This window comes from Seriola dumerili, unplaced genomic scaffold (genome assembly GCF_002260705.1).
Source record: "Seriola dumerili isolate Sdu_G_001 unplaced genomic scaffold, Sdu_1.0 BDQW01000266.1, whole genome shotgun sequence".
In the NCBI taxonomy this organism is placed as follows: Eukaryota; Metazoa; Chordata; class Actinopteri; order Carangiformes; family Carangidae; genus Seriola; species Seriola dumerili.
Genome location: NW_019174521.1, coordinates 542,168 through 559,587, shown reverse-complemented (window position 1 = coordinate 559,587; position 17,420 = coordinate 542,168). Strand labels below are relative to the sequence as shown.

Sequence of the window (17,420 nt, the reverse complement as noted above, 5' to 3'; positions counted from 1 at the left end):
TACAGCTTCTGGTAAGGAATCCAAACCAGCAGAAGCTGGTGGCAATGATGAATACAACTCCCATGATCCCACTTTGTTTCATGACACCATCTTTTGTTATTGTTATGATTAAAAGACCCCTCGAGGTTGAAGTTACTGACTGTGAGTTTAAGGTTTACTGGGAATGACTGCAATTCAGGTTTCCTTGTTTCAGTGAATTTATTGATTGAAATTAGTGTGATACATATAAGTTCAAAGGAAACTTATTTGGAGCCATGCTGTGAGGAAAACTTACGTAGTGAATTAACATGTCCATATGTGGATTGTTTTTTGATAAGACTGGAGCTATAATAATAAACACTTTGCCATTATATTACTCAGTATATGATTACTAAAATGAAGTTGACTTTTATATTTTTCTGGTGAGCATGTTTATCAGGGATCTGGTAGAATCTTACCTGAGATATGACAAACAAGAGTCTAAAATGAGACAGATTTTCTCCTCAATGCTGAATTTTCTTCTTCTACAATGTAGAAGAAGAAAATATCGGCCAGATAACCCAGGCGTGTAAGAAACTCTTCATTGTGCAAATATTCAGACAAATGAAAGTTATGGTCACTGAAGAAAATCTCAAGTTCATCTTTGAGTTCAAAGAAACATGTCAATACTTTGCCTCTTGATAACCAGCGTACCTCTGTGTGAAGTAGTAACGTCTCATGATCGCTGCCCATTTGACTGCATAATGCAGTAAATATGCGAGAGTTCAGGGGCCTGGCTTTCACAAAGTTCACCATTTTCACTGTTGTGTCCAAAACATTCTTCAGGCTGGCAGACATTCCCTTGGCAGCAAGAGCCTCTCGGTGGATGCTGCAGTGAACCCAAGTGGCATCAGGCGCAACCGCTTGCACGCGCGTTACTACTCCGCTGTGTCTCCCGGTCATGGCCTTTGCACCATCTGTACAGATGCCAACACGTTGTGTCCACATAAGTCCGTTTGATGTCACAAAGGTGTCCAGCATTTTGAAAATGTCCTCTCCAGTTGCCCTTGTTTCCAGTGATTTACAGAAGAGCATGTCCTCCTTAATTGTCCCTTCATGAATGTAGCGCACATATACCAGGACATGTGCCAGGCCCGCTACATCTGTCGACTCATCCAGCTGTAGTGCGTAAAATTCACTGGCTCGTACGTGATGTAGTAGCTGTTTTAAAACGTCCTCTGCCATGTCACTGATGCGCCGAGAAACAGTGTTGTTTGATGAAGGCATGGTCTGTATAGTTTTTTTGGCCTTTTTCCCCAGCTGTGTTTTTTGGCAATGTGAGCAGGCACCCTAGACTGTATGTCTATTTATACGCCAGTTTCAAAATATAATCAGGCTGTTTGCAAATCATGTTTTTTTTTTTTTTCGCCTACCCCCCACGTCACATTGCTACCCCTGGGGGTACGCGTACCCCAGTTTGGGAATCACTGTTCTACATGATAGAATCATGAATTTCCAATATTTTTTATATATTCACCTGTGAAGGTTTTCCACAATGGATGTTTCTTTGTATAGAGTGGCAGGAGACCTGGCTGTTTCTATAAAGGCAGGAGACACAGAGAGCATGAACAACCCATTCAGTAAAACCAAACTAACTGAGATGTATGACAAGCTGAAACTGCTGCAGTGGCCTAAAATCAAAGATCATCTGAAATCAAATGATGTGAACTTAAAGGAGGTCAAAGCTTTGTCTCAGGTACAGTACTGTCCATGAAAGTGATGTTACTCAGTAGTGTACTCCCACAAGTCCTGTTCAAAGTTTAACTTTAGAAATCAACTTACTGTGGTTCCTGATGATTATAGAAAATGTTTGAAGATGCAACAGAAGAAATGGAGAAAAAGAAGAAGCAGATAGAAGGAGTGTTTGGACTGAATGAGCACAGCAGTTGATCAACACCTCAGAAGGTACTGGGCTGGAAGACTGTTGTCTGAAACTGGATCATTCAAGCTTGTGTTACTATACTTCTATAAGCAGCGTTTCCCTGTGTTCCAGGTTAAAGAGTACAGACAATTAACACTTCACAATCTTCAGCTGGCTCTGTACCATAGCAGCAAAGAAGATGATCTTCAGGTATGACTGTTATATGTTACAGCTTTTGAAACCAAACCCCACTCAGGTACATTTGTGGATAAAATGGAACGCCACCTGGAATAGGCGTCCAATGACAGGTAATGTTTACCATGTTCCCCAATTTAGTTTAGCAAGACAACTTGTGGTCTCAAACACATTAAGAAGGCCACTATTTGCCTTTTGATGAGGCCCACATTAATTGAAAAGCACTCAAATCAACTACCTTGTGAAACTCGTTAAGATAATGCTAATAGTGTGCAAAGATGTCATCAAGGTAAATGGAAGCTACTTTGGAGTTTTTTTTAACACTTTTTGTTTACTTCATAATTTCATATACGTTATTTCATAGTTCATACAATGTAGAAAATAAACAAAATAAAGAAAAAACAATGAATGGTCAGGTGTGTCCGAACTTTAGACTGGTATTCTGTAATCACTAGGTTGTCATGGTTTGCCCTGACAGGACTGTTTATGTTGACTCTTGGTTTGGACTTTGACTCTTTATGTTTGGTTACGTCTGTTCATTTCCCGGTTTATTTTGTAATCACTTCCCTTTTTAGTTTCATGTTAGTTTTAATTCCTGTCTTTGCTGCGCTTCCCTGCAATGTGATTGTCTGCCCTGTGTTCAATCACCCTTGCCACCCTTGTGTATTTAAGTCTAAGTTTAAGTTTTCTGTTTGCTCCTGTTTCCCTTGTGTCTTCAGCATTTTGATTTTCTGTTTGGTGGTGATCCTTATGACGACCCCCTCCCCTGCTGATCTTCTTGTTTGTCCTGGTTGTGTCCTCCTCTTACAGGAAGTGGCAGCAGAACGGAGGTGGTGAGTGCCATGTTGTCCACCTGGATTGCTGGTCTGGAGAGCTTACTGAGCTGGCTGCCTGGGTTTGCTTCACTCTCTCTCAGCTCCCACATGTGCGCTTGGGTTTTGATTTGTCCTCACCTGAGAATTCAGAGAAAGATTCACAGGCCAGGAGCACAGTGTGTAACAAACAGAACTGTCTGTGATGTCTCCAGGCTTTTGAATAAATTATTACTGAAATAAGTTTTAGTGTTGGATGATTGAAAATGGCTGTGAATCCACCCACTTCCTCTCTCCTGTCTGGTGCACATGGACACAGACAGAGGTTTAAATGAATCTCTGTGACGTGAACCTGATCTCCTGTCTGTTCTTATTCGATCAGTTTGTAGCTGAGCTTTTTTTCTTTGTCCATTTCAGTCATTTCTGTTTTTTAGTGGTCACTTCATCATTTTGTCATCTTGTCATCATGTTTTGTTGTTTAGTGTCTTCAAGCTCTGACTTTGGAACAATGATATTAATGTTATGCCTGATCCATTAATTCCATGTCACTGCTTCTCCTTTGTCACAGAGCAGATTCATTAGAAGTGGAGCGGCTATATTCTGTGACTCTGAACTGTCTCAGCTGACGTCCAGTAAAGTGATGCACGCCCTCAATTCTCCATAACTGTAGTCCTTAATAAAATGTAAACAGGTGAGTTATATAAACAGGTGTCATGAAGGAGGAAATTAGCTCTAGAGACCAAAACAGTTTTTGTACCAGGCTGTAAACATGTTTATTTCTGCTGTAAAGTTGGACATTTTAACATGGGAGTCTATGGGGACTGACTCACTGTTGGAGCCAGACTCTAGTGGTCGTTAGAGGAACTGCAGCTTCTGGTTCTTGACTGTTGGAGCTTGTAAAACAATCAGTGTGCTCCCCCTCTTCCTCCTCCCCCCTCTTCCTCCTCCTCTTGCTGCAGCTGTCCCATGTTTTCTCACAGTTTGAGAGCTGTGAAAAGAGGAGGGGAGAAGGGGGGAGTCCCGCTGATGAATGTGCTGATTCTTCAGGTGAAGCTGAGTGAACAAATCTCCTCAGTTCCTCCTCAGTGTGTTGGCGGAGTTCAGGAGGAGAGAGGAGAACCAGCAGAAAGGTGAGTTTGTTTTTCTTACCGTCACATCCAGCTCCGGTTCATTCACACCTGCTTTAACCGGGTTATAAACGGGTTTTAATAAACGTCTCTTTTTATCGTTTATTAAACTAACGGACCTAAACTCTCAGGTGGGCGGAGTCAGCGCTGTGCACGCGGCTCCCGGCGGTTCTCCCGCCTCACCCACACGAACAAAACAAACGGACGTTACAGCGGCTGCGTTTACTCAAAGAACTGAATCCATCAGACATTTTCATGTAAAAGAAACTGCAGACAAACCGGATCAAAGCCGCAAAACCGGGTCTAAACTAAAGTCCCGATCCCAGAGTGCAGGAGGAAGTTCAGGTCTGTACCGCGATTTAAAACCTGAAGAGCTGCTTTCAGACTGAGGATAAAACTGAGGGATCTGCTCTCTGAGGTGTCAGGGACCAGGACGGGTTCTGTAGCAGGTTAGTGATGATAATCTTTGATCAACAGTCACTGAGGTTTAATCCGTGACATGTTTTATAAACGTATGTAAAACCACCTGCCCAGTCTGTTGCTGGTCCCAGACCTCCGCACCAGCTTCTTCAAGTCCTGTATGTAGGGAGGTGGAGCTGATGTGGATCAGACCTGTTCCAGCAGATCCTCCATCACCCTTTCTCTGATTCCTGATCTGTCCCTCTGACCCGGTCCAGGAGGACCTGGTCCTCGGGTCTGGTTGTGTTGCCGTGAAAGTCCAGTGAGGTTGAGGGCTGACCCTGGTCTCAGAGTTCTGCAGGTTCAGTTTAGTCAGATGATCACCTGACTGAGGCTGATTGATGGTTAGTAGATTAAATAAATCTACAAGTAACTGCTCCTTTAAATGTTTCACAGTCTGAATTATATGAGAATGAAAAGCTATTTGTTTTGATCACCTTGAAGTGATTTAAAGTTCTTCTCCAGATGTGTTTTAAACTCTGTAAATTCCTCTGCTGTGATTCAGATTTAGTTTCACATGGTTTCATCTACTCTTAGTTCCTGGTTGAGAAATCTGGATCAGGCCTGGAGCCCCGCCCACCACCTGCTGGCTCCAGGTGGACAGGTGAAAGAGCAGAGAGCATCAAGATGGTTAGAGGAGGAAACATCAGAGAGACTCAGCCTCATGTTTGAACCTCAGTCAGACCCAGACTCAGAGGAGGAGTCTGAGACTAGAACCAGAGACTAGCAGACAGGTCAGAACCGTTAGCATAGTTAGCACCTTTTATTTGTTTATGTTGTTTGTTAGCTTGTAACTGACAGTGTCTGACACAGTGTTAGTGGTTGTGCTAATGCTAACTCTCTCTCTCTCTGTACTGACAAGGTTGCAGGTGTATTTAGCCCCGCCCCCCTGTCCCCACAAGTAGACAAGATTGGTTCCTGAGGTTTGTGACGTATGAAACGAATCTGTGTTTATGAGACTGTCATTGGTTCATTGCAGTTCAAGGTGGAGAGAACTCTCCTTTAATGTTGCCCACTTCCTTCCTCCAAACAAATGGTCTCCATGGAAACAGACTTTTTGCCGCTATAAAATCTCTTTCACTGCTGTAAACTTCTTACCTTTTAAGCTAGATAAGGAAACATTTTAAGAGATTCAGTGCAACACCCTTAAGTAACTCCCTGAGCTGAGGAGAAATTAACCCTTAAGTGTCAGACGTCAGCAGAGAACTGACTCTGCTTGCTGTGGGAAGCGGCGCCAGGACTGGGGGGTTTAGTGGAGACGGATGTTTGTGAAACGCTCAACTGACGTGAAGGAATCTCCTCCGATTAAAGATCCAGCCTGGGCATCAGCCCTGGAGCATGCTGGGAAGTTGTCTTTAGTTTATACCTGTGAACGTCTTTTGAGCTCTGATGTTTCTATGACGACTGAAACGAGACAACGACGCTGTAATGACTTTAACTCTCTGCTCTGGTGTCCAGTTGGAGACAGACATGACAAACAGAAAGGAGAAAGAAGATGAGTGTGTGATCACTGTGTGGGGGGGGTCTGTCACATCAGAACAGATACATGAATCATTGATTATCTACCAGTTGATCAGGACTGACATGGCATGTGTTTACTGCAGAGAGAGAGATGAAGCTTTTCCTGCTGATAACGACATGTACAGATGGGCGAGCGCACTCCAACGACCTCTCTCTCTCTCTCTCTCTCTCTCTCTCTCTCTGTTCTGGCTGACTGGAACATTCACATCAGAGTCACTGCTGCTATTGATCTTCTATCAGCTGCTCAGTTCTAGTTCCTGTTTCACTGAGGGCTGCTGGGAAAATATCTGTGAAGGTAAACAACATTAGAGGCCTGGGCACAAAGAGACAGGTTGTTCTGTCAGTCGGAGGTCCTGTATGGGGGGGGGGTGCAGACTGTTTTCATATGAAGAGAAACGTGTCTGGAAACAATCAAACCATCAGAGCAGCAGTGACACCACCAGGAAGTAAAGTCAGACTTTCACATTAAAACAGGGTTTCAAAGAAGAAAGTGTGTTCAGCAGCCGTGTGTGTGTGTGTGTGTGCGCAGCATATTTGCAGTGTGACGCTGTTTGTTCTGAAAACACAGATTAAACCGTCTGGTCGTCTAACAGACGCTCAGTCTGGACCCACTGGTGGCTGATGGAGCGCTCGCACTGAGCATGCTCAGAGACCACAAACTCTGACCTGCTGAGGACCTGCCCAGTCGTCATGGAAACAGCCCAGTCTTTAATTTGACCTGCACATCAATTAAATATCAGTGTCATTAAATGATCAGAATCTGAGTGACATTACTTCCTGAGGATGTTATTATCTCTGATGTCTCGCCAGAATAAAGCTCCAGAAATCCACTTAGAAACCAGAGAAACAGAGTCTGTAGAAAATCCTCCCTCTACTGATCGCTGCTAATCACAGCTGATCAGAGCTGATCAGTTGAAAGTCTGAGATGAATGAAGATCAGTTTGGGAACAAATCATCGTCATGAACTCAAACTGAGATGAAACCAAACCTAAACTGAAATCACTTCTAAAACCTGCTGGTAAGAACTACGGAAAACCAAGAGGGACAGTGAACGTCTCTAAACTGAAGACTCAGTTTCACTGAGTCAGAGTTCTCCTCAGGTCAGAGTCGCATGATGTTCTTATGTTCATGTCACACACACACACACACACACACACACACTTTTAAATCTGCGTTTTCCATTAATGATAAGTTGTAATCGTCAGTAGCCTGGTTATGTTTGAAAATCATTTTAAAAACTACTGAGAGAGAGAGAGAAAGAGTGAGTGATTGAGAGAGTGAGCAAGGTTCACTTTAACAGTCTGTTTTTCTCTCTGACAGCAAGATGAGTGACGTCCGTTTGTCTTCAGCCTCCTCCACCGGCTCCAAGGTAACAGGCCCGTCAACAGGATGCAGTTCCCCTGGCAACGAGCCTCCGGCCTTCGTCCTCCCTCCTCGCAACGCCCGGGTCGCCCTCGGGGGAGACGCCCGACTGGAGGGCAAGGTGGGACCAAAGAATAATCCTGAAAAACTTAATTAAAGACCATTAATCCAGAATGTGTTTTAATTCTAATGTGATTAGCAGCAGCTGTTAACAACAGTGACATCACCATGGAAACAAACCTGAAGTCAAAATATAGTAAATAATGTTCCTGACATGAACTGTCAGTCCTCTCTCACTGCTGATGCGTTCATGATCTTTTTTAATCTTGGTGGTTTTGTGTCTTTAACTGAATGAGAAGAGTTAGAGTCAGACACTGTGATGTCACACAAGTGAACACAGGTGAACAACAGGAAGTTAGTGACACACAGAGGAGATGTGAGACACTTCTCCTCTGGGTCCTGGTTCTCTTCTGGGTCCTGGTTCTCCTCTGGGTCCGGGTTCTCCTCTGGGTCCTGGTTCTCCTCTGGGTCCGGGTTCTCCTCTGGGTCCTGGTTCTCCTCTGGGTCCGGGTTCTCCTCTGGGTCCGGGTTCTCCTGTGATGAGAACAGAGTGATTTACAGATGAAAACATGGAGGTTTCAGATCAGAGCCACATGTTACTGAGCAGGAAGTGAAGAGAGAGGGATTAACATTTCTTCAGTCTTGTGACTGACTGCATCCTGACGGGAAGCAGTCAACCACACACACACACACACACACACACACACACACACACACACACACACTGTCTTTGAAGTGTGGTCTCTGGTTTATTTCTCATCTGGTTTCATTCTCTCAGTTTTAACCAGTTAGAAACCAAATAATAACATAATTAACATAAAAACAAGAAGCTACGAGCAGCGCCTGCCTCAGGATCCAGGAGAACGTTGTGTGTGTACAATCCCACAGCACCTGAATGCACCGTCACAGCTCAAACAGGGAGATTGATGGATCTGCAAGGCCTCATGGGAGTCAAGCTGAAAGTCGTCAAACAGTGGAAACATGTGTTCGCCACATGCCACACACACACACACACACACACACACACACACACCAACATGCTGCTCTTTCTGTAGTTGTGACGACTTATTGACAGAGTGTATTCTCCCACCTCTAAACCTGGTCCTGACCTGGACCCTAGAACCAGGTCTGGACCCTCAAACAGGACTCTTCCAGTCTCCATCAGAGATCGTCCATCTTTACGTTTACAAACTGCTCTGATGTGACAGCTCAGAAATTAGACACTGTTTAAGTTTCCTGAGTAACTCAGTGACTGTGTACGTGAAGGCAGCTCAGTCACGGTAGCATCAGGAGACAACAGGCCCCTCCCTTAGAGGAGCAGGACCCCCCCTGACTGAAAACAACCACACAATCAAACCTGTGCACCTGTCTTTCAGGTGCGTGGTCATCCTGAGCCTCAGGTCACATGGTACAGAGAGGGCAAGCCTGTGATTGGTGGAGAGCGCTGCGTTGCGGAGCAAGGTGGGCGGGGCACATTCAGTCTGGTGGTGGGCGGAGTCACAGAGGACGACCTGGGGCGTTACACCTGCCAGGCCACCAATCAGGCAGGTAGCCGGCAGGTTACCGTGGAGATCCTTCTGCAAGGTGATACTACTACTGATACTACTACTAATACTACTCCTGATACTACTACTGATACTACTACTAATACTAATACTGATACTACTACTAATACTACTCCTGATACTACTACTAATACTAATACTGATACTACTACTGATATTACTACTGATACTAATACTGATACTACTCCTGATACTACTACTGATACTACTACTAATACTACTCCTGATACTACTCCTGATACTACTACTAATACTAATACTGATACTAATACTGATACTACTCCTGATACTACTACAGATACTACTACTAATACTACTACTAATACTACTCCTGATACTACTCCTGATACTACTACTAATACTGATACTAATACTACTACTGATATTACTACTGATACTAATACTGATACTACTCCTGTTACTACTACTGATACTACTACTAATACTACTCCTGATACTACTCCTGATACTACTACTAATACTAATACTGATACTAATACTGATACTACTCCTGATACTACTACAGATACTACTACTAATACTACTACTAATACTACTCCTGATACTACTACTGATACTACTACTGATACTACTACTAATACTACTCCTGATACCACTACTGATACTACTACTGATACTCCTGATACTACTACTGATACTACTACTACTACTCCTGATACTACTACTGATACTAATACTGATACTACTACTGATATTACTACTGATACTAATACTTATACTACTCCTGATACTAATACTGATACTACTCCTGATACTACTACTGATACTAATACTGATACTACTACTAATACTACTGCTGATACTACTACTACTGATACTCCTGATACTACTACTGATACTAATACTGATACTACTACTGAGGGGGTGAATGACCTCTGACCTCTGACATCCAGCAGTGTTGTGTAACAGTGCTTTCCAACATGGCGTCAGTGTGTAGCTGAGCTTTATGACAGAGCTGCAGGTTTCTACTGTGTCTCCACCCTCAGTCAAACGACACTGTTCTTACTTAAAGTGGGACTTAATGAACTTACTGGAGAAACACACTGACTGTTAATTAACTTGTGTTGGACATGACACTATTAAACAAACGCTGAAATCATTAACTAATGAATTCATCTTTAACTTTTCCTTTTTCCATCCTTTCATTTGTTCATTTACCTTCATCTCAAAAAGCCTCAGTTCAGTCAAACTTAAGATGTGAACAACTTTCTCATTAAAGTCTGTGTGGAGTTAATTAATCACCGAGTCGTTTGTTCAGTCTGATGGACTGGACTGATGCAGCAGGAGAAGACGGACAGATGAGTCTCACCGCTGTGACACATGATTTAGCTCTGACGTTATTTTCTTCTGCTTCTTTCTGGTGCTTTGGAAGAAAAACAACTGAACTCACGATGGATTGAACGTAGTCAGCTGACCTGGATCAGGTCTGCTTCCTGTCCCCAGAGTCCAGACTAAAGCTGGAGGAGCAGCAAACTGTTCCCTCTGTGTTTCATTAAAGTTGTTCAGATCAGAATCAGTTCTATGTCTTCTTTTTTTTCCTGACGTGTCTCATGTTGAAACGTTCTGATGACGCTGCAGCTGAAATCTGGTTTGGACTGGGACTGAAACTTTCTGCTGTTTCTCTCATGTTTTTCCACCTGCAGAGAATTCTGGGAAGAAATACGTCCTCCCGTCCTCCATGAAGACAGGGTGAGCTCCTCTGTCAGCTGTTTCTGTGTGTTAAATACAAATCCAGACAGCCCCCCCCCCTGATCACATTAGCAGATCTTCACTGTTGTTATTTTCATCATAAAACTGTGACACGTGTCAGAACACGAGGAGTGGAATCAGCTGTTTAAAGGGCTGTTCCTGTGCTTTCACTCACTCGTCCTGTCAGTTGAACTGCAGAGCACCCCCCCCCCCACTCCTCAGACCGAAACACGTCTGTGCTGGTTCATTAAGCTCAGTTCACAGTTTTAATCATGTTCACATGGTGCAGTGATGGGGGGGGGGGGTGTTAACCACATCTAACCCTCAGTGAACTCTTCCTCCAATGGTTGCAGGTGTCGCTCAGCGGTCCCAGCGGTGGAGAACAGGCCCAGTATTTGGGGCGAGAGTCCACCGAAGTTCATCACCAAACCGAGCCGAGTGTTCATCAAGCTGGGACAGAGTGGGAAGTTCTCTGCCAAGACAACAGGACGTCCCCAGCCCCGGGTCACATGGTACAAGGTGGGAGGAGGTTAACCCAGAGCTCTACACTGCTGGTTCTCCAGATTTACAGTGTCTGACAGAGAACCTGACCCTGGTTCCTGAACTGGATCAGATCCTGATCTCTGCAGTCCACTTGGAACTGAACTCTTCAAGTCAAAACAAGTTTGATAAAAAAAGTTTTTATTCTGAAGTTTCTGTGAAAGATTTTTATTTTCATTCTTCATTTCAGTCCAGAATCTGAGTCTTAGTCCAGGTCCTGATGCAGATCCAGCAGGTCCAGACAAATGGTCCCCCAGTTTCATAATCTGAACCAGAACCAGAACCAGAACCAGAAGTCAACAACAACAACAACATACAGTGTTTATATAAAAATCCAATAATGACAAGTATTTATATTTAACAAAAACATGAGTGTTTTGTTTGTGTTTGTTGTTTATTGTCTGTTTCAGGGGGAGGTGGAGCTTCAGTCTAGTGGGCGGGTCAGTATGTACAAGCGCTCTGGCCTCCACTTCCTGGAGATAAAGGAAGTCCATGTGGACGACGCAGGAAGTTACACGTGTTCGATCGGCAACAGCACCGGAACAGCAACCGCCACCGCCGAGCTCCACGTCCAAGGTGAGACGATCAATCAGAGCGCAGGGTTTGATGTCATCACCTTGTCTGAATAGGTGGAACATGTTCATGAAGTTCTCCTGATGTTTCTCCTCCTCAGATGTTCCTGAGGACTCCTCCAGGTGAGTCAGTGTTGTAGCTGTGGCTCAGTCTCCACAGCAGTTTCAATGTGCAACAGTCGTGATGGGAACAGCTGAACTGGACCTTCACCCAAGATCCAGATCCGGATCCAGAGAGAGCAACTCTGAACCACATGGCTGGATAACAGATTATTCAAACAACTCTTCACCTGCAGCCTGATGGGGATTAGATTTAGATTCATAGTTTCTCACTCCGTCAGCTCCACCTCTGACTGGTTGGATGAGGTTCAGTGAACCTTCATGTAGACAGATATTAAACAGTGTGTGGCATGTGGAGCTTGTACGGATCATCTCAGTGGATGATTTCCAGGTTTCCTGTCAGACCGTCCTCCCAGTTTGATTGAAGGTGGTCAAGGAGGGCGGGGCTCTGACAGGGGAACATCATGAATCTGAGACAGGAAGCTGTGCTCAGTGATGTCTGGGTGAATTCAGTGAGTGCCTCTCATGTGAAGGTACCTGGGGTACTGGCTGTATAGACTTAGTCCAACATGTGCAGAGACTTTGAAGGAAGCTACCTGCAGCCTTCACATAATAGGTAGCAGACACAAACTAACTTTACAGGCCTGTTAAAGCTGTTTTCCATGTTGGCCCCTCTGGAGCCCAGCAGGACGAAATAACAACTGGAAGGCCACAGCGTGAAGGAAGAGCTCCTTTACTGTACTTTTATTCCATGTAAATGTCCCTATAAACTCCTTAACAATGCTCTGGATGTAAAGATAAAAGAACAGACATGTGGATGTAACTTCAGCTCTGTCAGGTTTAATGTTAAGTTTAAACAGACGTCCATGAATAAAGGAGAGACCTCACGCTGTGTCATTAATGTGCTTTATCAGATTGTGTAACTTTCTCAGAAGAAGCTGGAGGTCAGAGCTGCGTTTACTGTCACTGTGATTTAAGTCACCGCTGCAGAGACAACAGACATGTCACAAAACATAACAACAACACATTCTGAAACAGGAAGTAACCACACCACTAAACACCACCACTGAAAGTCAAAGAGGACCCCACAGACATATTAGAAAACAGTCACAGGTCCTGACACTGACGCCTCCTCCTGCAGGACTGTCCACCCAGCTGAGACCACACACACCAGGACAGAGGACAGAGCTGCTCCCAGTGCTCCCAACTCCCAGGCAGAGCAGCCCAGACTCAGGGAGAAGCAGCAGAGCCCCCTCACTCAGGCTGGACAGACTCAGAGAACTACAGTTGCTCCAGTCACAGTAAGTATTATTATTATTATTATTATTATTATTATTATTATTATTACTACCATAATTATTACTGTTATAATCATTATTGATATAGTTATCACTAACATAATAATAATTATTATTATTATAAGGAGCCTCTTATGGAGGCAGAGCAAGTAAACAGCTAATGACGCTGATTTATCCTCTCTGTGTGATCTGCTGTAAGGTACAGACAGAATATTGTTACAGGAGTAGAGCAGATGCTTTCAGGAATAGATCGGTACGTAGGTCGTGTGCGTAGAGAGAGCGGTGAGGCTAGCTCTATGTTCCCACATTTCTAAGAATGTTTTGAAAATTAGGCCCTATTTTCCCACAGTCTTATATGTTCCCATAAGCCATAAGCCCATGTCCACACTAACCCGGGTAATATTTATCCGGTTAGCCCTTCCGTCCACATTAGAACAGTGAATTCCATAACTGAAAACGAAGCTTTACAAAAACGATTGCTGAGGTGGATAAATGTGAAGACGCCGCGGAGCGTGGATGCAAAGCGTTCTGAAAGGGTATAAAAGGGGAATATAGGGCTGTGGGAATATAGACACTCACGCTCCCGTGACCGGAGCAGAGCTAGCTAGCTAGTTAGCAGTGTAGCTGTGAGTACAGTGAGCTGTTTGTCTGTAAATAAATGCTGCGACTCCTCCAGACCGAAGTTCCCGCCTCTCCGCTGAGCTTCAGCTACAGTCCAGACGATGAGCCAGTGGAGTGAGTCATTGTCAGGTGACGGTAAATATGTTGAAGATTAGCACAGAAGTGATTTTTACATACTCGGCTCTGCTTGCCTGGAGTTAGCACACAGCAGAATGAAGTTAAAAGACTCAAATAAAATGAAACTGACAGAATTTAAAAGTAAAGAAAGTAAAGTAGATGAGTTACTTTCCTCCACAGGTAACTGTTAACCTGCACACACTCTGCTAGCTGCTACGAACCCCAAGCTAACAGCGACAATCAGTGTCATGTGATGGTTAGGTTAGCTAGTTGACTAGATACGTTATTAACCACCGGTTCTGTTCTGTGTGCAGGTCCAGTCAATCCTCAGACCTGGTCAGACCGGTTCAGTCCAGTGGCCAGCAGCTGTTTCAGGCAGCAACAGGTACAGAATCACTCCAGACCTTTGTAAACACACAGCTAACGTCACCTACTGTCACTTAGCTAGCTAACATCCATAGCTAACGAACGTATTTAGCACTGACGGTTAGCGGTTTAACGGTCAAACGTTTAACCGTTAAAATAATTAAAATAATTTGTTCATGACGATTAAGATAAAACTAGTTAGCTCGCTAACTGGTAATGATAGCTCCTTCTTGGCTGACTGATGAATGTTAGCTCACTAAGTAATGTTACCTTAGCATTATCCATTTTCTTGATTAGCAACAGTGGAGTTTCTTACATTTGATCACCACACTGTCCCTAACCTAATCAAACATCATATGATGTTATCAGTGTAATATAATGTCATTTATTGGCTGAAAGAAAAGTTATTGTTCTTTAATGAAGAGCTGCAGCTAACATTTATTTTCATTATTGATTAATCTGGTTATTGTTTTCTCAATAAATTAACAGTAAAAAATAAAACACCACTATCTTAAACACAAGGTGACGTCTTCAGATCATGTGTAGCAGTTTTGCCTCAAATGATGAATTGATTTTAAGAATAGCTGCTGATTGATTTTCTTTTAATCAACAGTTTGATTTATCAACTATGTTGCAGCCCTGCTTCAGTTTATGCCTCAGTTCTGCTTTGCTGTGATTTGAGAGTGTAAAGTGTGAACATCAGTTACTGTCTGTGTTTCAGGGCTGTGAGGAGGTCGGTGTCGGGGTGCAACCTGCGGTTCGAGGCCATTCCTCTGGACCAGGAGGCCACAGAGGGAGGACAGGTGGCGTTCACCTGCCAAGGTAATTCAAAACTTTGACTCAAACTTAAAACCTTAAAAGTAAAATAATATGTACACATGTATCAGACCGTAAGGTCATGTTGCCTTGTTTGTGCACACAGGACACTCCAGCTCAGAGTCCATTAGATTGAAGTTAGTTAGAACCTTTATCCAGGTAAAACTCAGTGGGAACAATCAGAGGTCTGAGATCTGTACAGTGTCCAGACGTTTGTATGAGGTGTGATACAGAAACAAATGTTCAGGTGTTTAATAAATTCAGACAGCAAATAAAATAAAAACTAATAAAAATGAAAGAAAATCCAAATGTTTTCCAATCCCTTGTTCAATCACATGAAGTTTTTATCATTTGGTCACTAAAGCTCTAAATAACTGACTCCACTAGAGTTTGATAAGTTTATCAGATTTGAATCCTCTTTAATGAAGTTTATCTGTTGTTTGTTAGTAACTGAGGTTATAAATAAAGATTCAGATCTGTGATCAGCTGTTGGAGCAAGTTGATGAAGCTAGCTTAATTAATGCTCACAACTTGCAGCTAAATCATTAAAGACATTCGTACAACAGCAGTGGAAACACGTGAGAGTAATGAATCCAGATGTATGACAGTCTCACCTGTCATCACATCTGTCTCACATGCTCAGGTGTTATGACTACTGTCAGCCTCTAGAAGTCGTCTCTACTCTTCACTCTCACCCCTCCTCTCATTTGCTCTCAGTTTCATCTGTTGCCGTTGCCATGGTGAGCTGGCTGAAGGACGGGAGGCCGGTGAGGACGGGACCAGGTTTGCAGCAGAGACAGGACGGGACTCGTCTCACCCTCACCATGGAGAGGGTGAGACAGGTGGACCAGGGAACCTACAGGTGTCAGCTGACCACAGCTGAGGGATTGACTGTCGACTCTGCCTGTCTCTAACTGTCTGTCTGTCTCTCTGCCTGTCTGTTTCTAACTGTCTACCTGTCTCTCTGTCTCTAACTGCTTGTCTGTCTGTCTGTCTCTAACTGTCTGTCTGCCTGTTCTTCTGTCTCTAACTGTCTGTCTGTCTCTCTGCCTGTCTGTTTCTAACTGTCTACCTGTCTCTCTGTCTCTAACTGCCGGTCTGTCTGTCTGTCTGTCTCTAACTGTCTGTCTGTCTCTCTGCCTGTCTGTTTCTAACTGTCTACCTGTCTCTCTGTCTCTAACTGCCTGTCTGTCTGTCTGTCTCTAACTGTCTGTCTGTCTCTCTTCCTGTCTTTCTGTCTCTAACTGTCTGTCTGTCTCTCTGCCTGTCCTTTTGTCTCTAACTGTCTGTCTGTCTCTCTTCCTGTATTTCTGTCTCTGTCTGTCTGTCTCTCTGCCTGTCTGTTTGTCTGTAACTGTCTGTCTGTCTCTCTGCCTGTGTTTCTGTCTCTAACTGTCTGTCTGTCTCTCTACCTGTCTGTCTGTCTCTGCCTGTCTATCTCTAACTGTGTTTCTCTGCCTGTCTGTCTATCTGTCTGTCTCTAACTGTCTGCCTGTCTGTCTTTCTCTCTGCCTGTCTGTCTGTCTGTCTCTAACCGTCTGTCTGTCTGTCTCTCTCTGCCTGTCTCTAACTGTCTACCGGTCTCTCTGTCTCTAACTGCCTGTCTTTCTCTCTTCCTGTCTTTCTGTCTCTAACTGTCTGTCTGTCTGTCTCTAACTGTCTGTCTCTCTGCCTATCTGTTTGTCTCTAACTGTCTCTCTCTCTGCCTATCTGTCTATCTCTAACTGTCTGCAGCAGCATGTTTTGTCTTTATATGGTTTTCAGCTTTCATATTTGTTTAACGGTCGTACGACACCAGAGCTCTTTCTCCCTCTCTGTATCTCTCTCTCTCTCTCTCTGTCTCTCTCTCTCACTGTCTCTCTGCCTGTCTGTCTATCTCTAACTGTCTGTCTCTCTGCCAGTCTTTCTGTCTCTGTCTGTCTGTCTGTCTCTAACTGTCTGTCTGTCTCTCTGCCTGTCTGTTTGTCTCCAACTGTCTTTCTGTCTCTCACTGTCTACCTGTCTGTCTGTCTCTGTCTGCCCCCCCAGGTGTGTCTCATCCTCCAGTCTTCCTCAGTGAGCTGCAGGACTGCTCTGTCTCAGAGGGTCAGGTCTTCAGCCTGCAGGCCTCTGTGGAGGGAAAACCTGCTCCATCAGTCTGCTGGCTGCTCAATGGTCAGTATGACACCTGCAGAGTGTACACACACACACACACACACACACACACACACACACACACACACACACACACACACACACACACACACACACACACAGGGAATGTGGTTCAGGTGTGGAGACCTTGAGGAAACAGGTTCAGGCAGTGACAGGTGTAGCTGTAGGATAGGGGGAGTTCTGTCA

General features: G+C 44.1%; 1 protein-coding gene across 1 annotated transcript in view; it reads left to right on the top strand.

Moving 5' to 3' along the window:
• The window catches only part of LOC111230430 (myosin light chain kinase, smooth muscle-like), a 76,242-nt gene that overhangs the window by 17,979 nt on the left and 40,843 nt on the right, over positions 1–17,420 (top strand). The window contains exons 3-13 of the mRNA XM_022757171.1: positions 7,389–7,476; positions 8,792–8,999; positions 10,645–10,690; positions 11,044–11,209; positions 11,641–11,806; positions 11,904–11,925; positions 13,004–13,163; positions 14,213–14,283; positions 14,986–15,086; positions 15,798–15,944; positions 17,109–17,234. Of these exons, the coding sequence (XP_022612892.1) occupies positions 7,389–7,476; positions 8,792–8,999; positions 10,645–10,690; positions 11,044–11,209; positions 11,641–11,806; positions 11,904–11,925; positions 13,004–13,163; positions 14,213–14,283; positions 14,986–15,086; positions 15,798–15,944; positions 17,109–17,234 (1,301 nt within the window). The remainder of the gene's footprint in view (positions 1–7,388; positions 7,477–8,791; positions 9,000–10,644; positions 10,691–11,043; positions 11,210–11,640; positions 11,807–11,903; positions 11,926–13,003; positions 13,164–14,212; positions 14,284–14,985; positions 15,087–15,797; positions 15,945–17,108; positions 17,235–17,420) is intronic.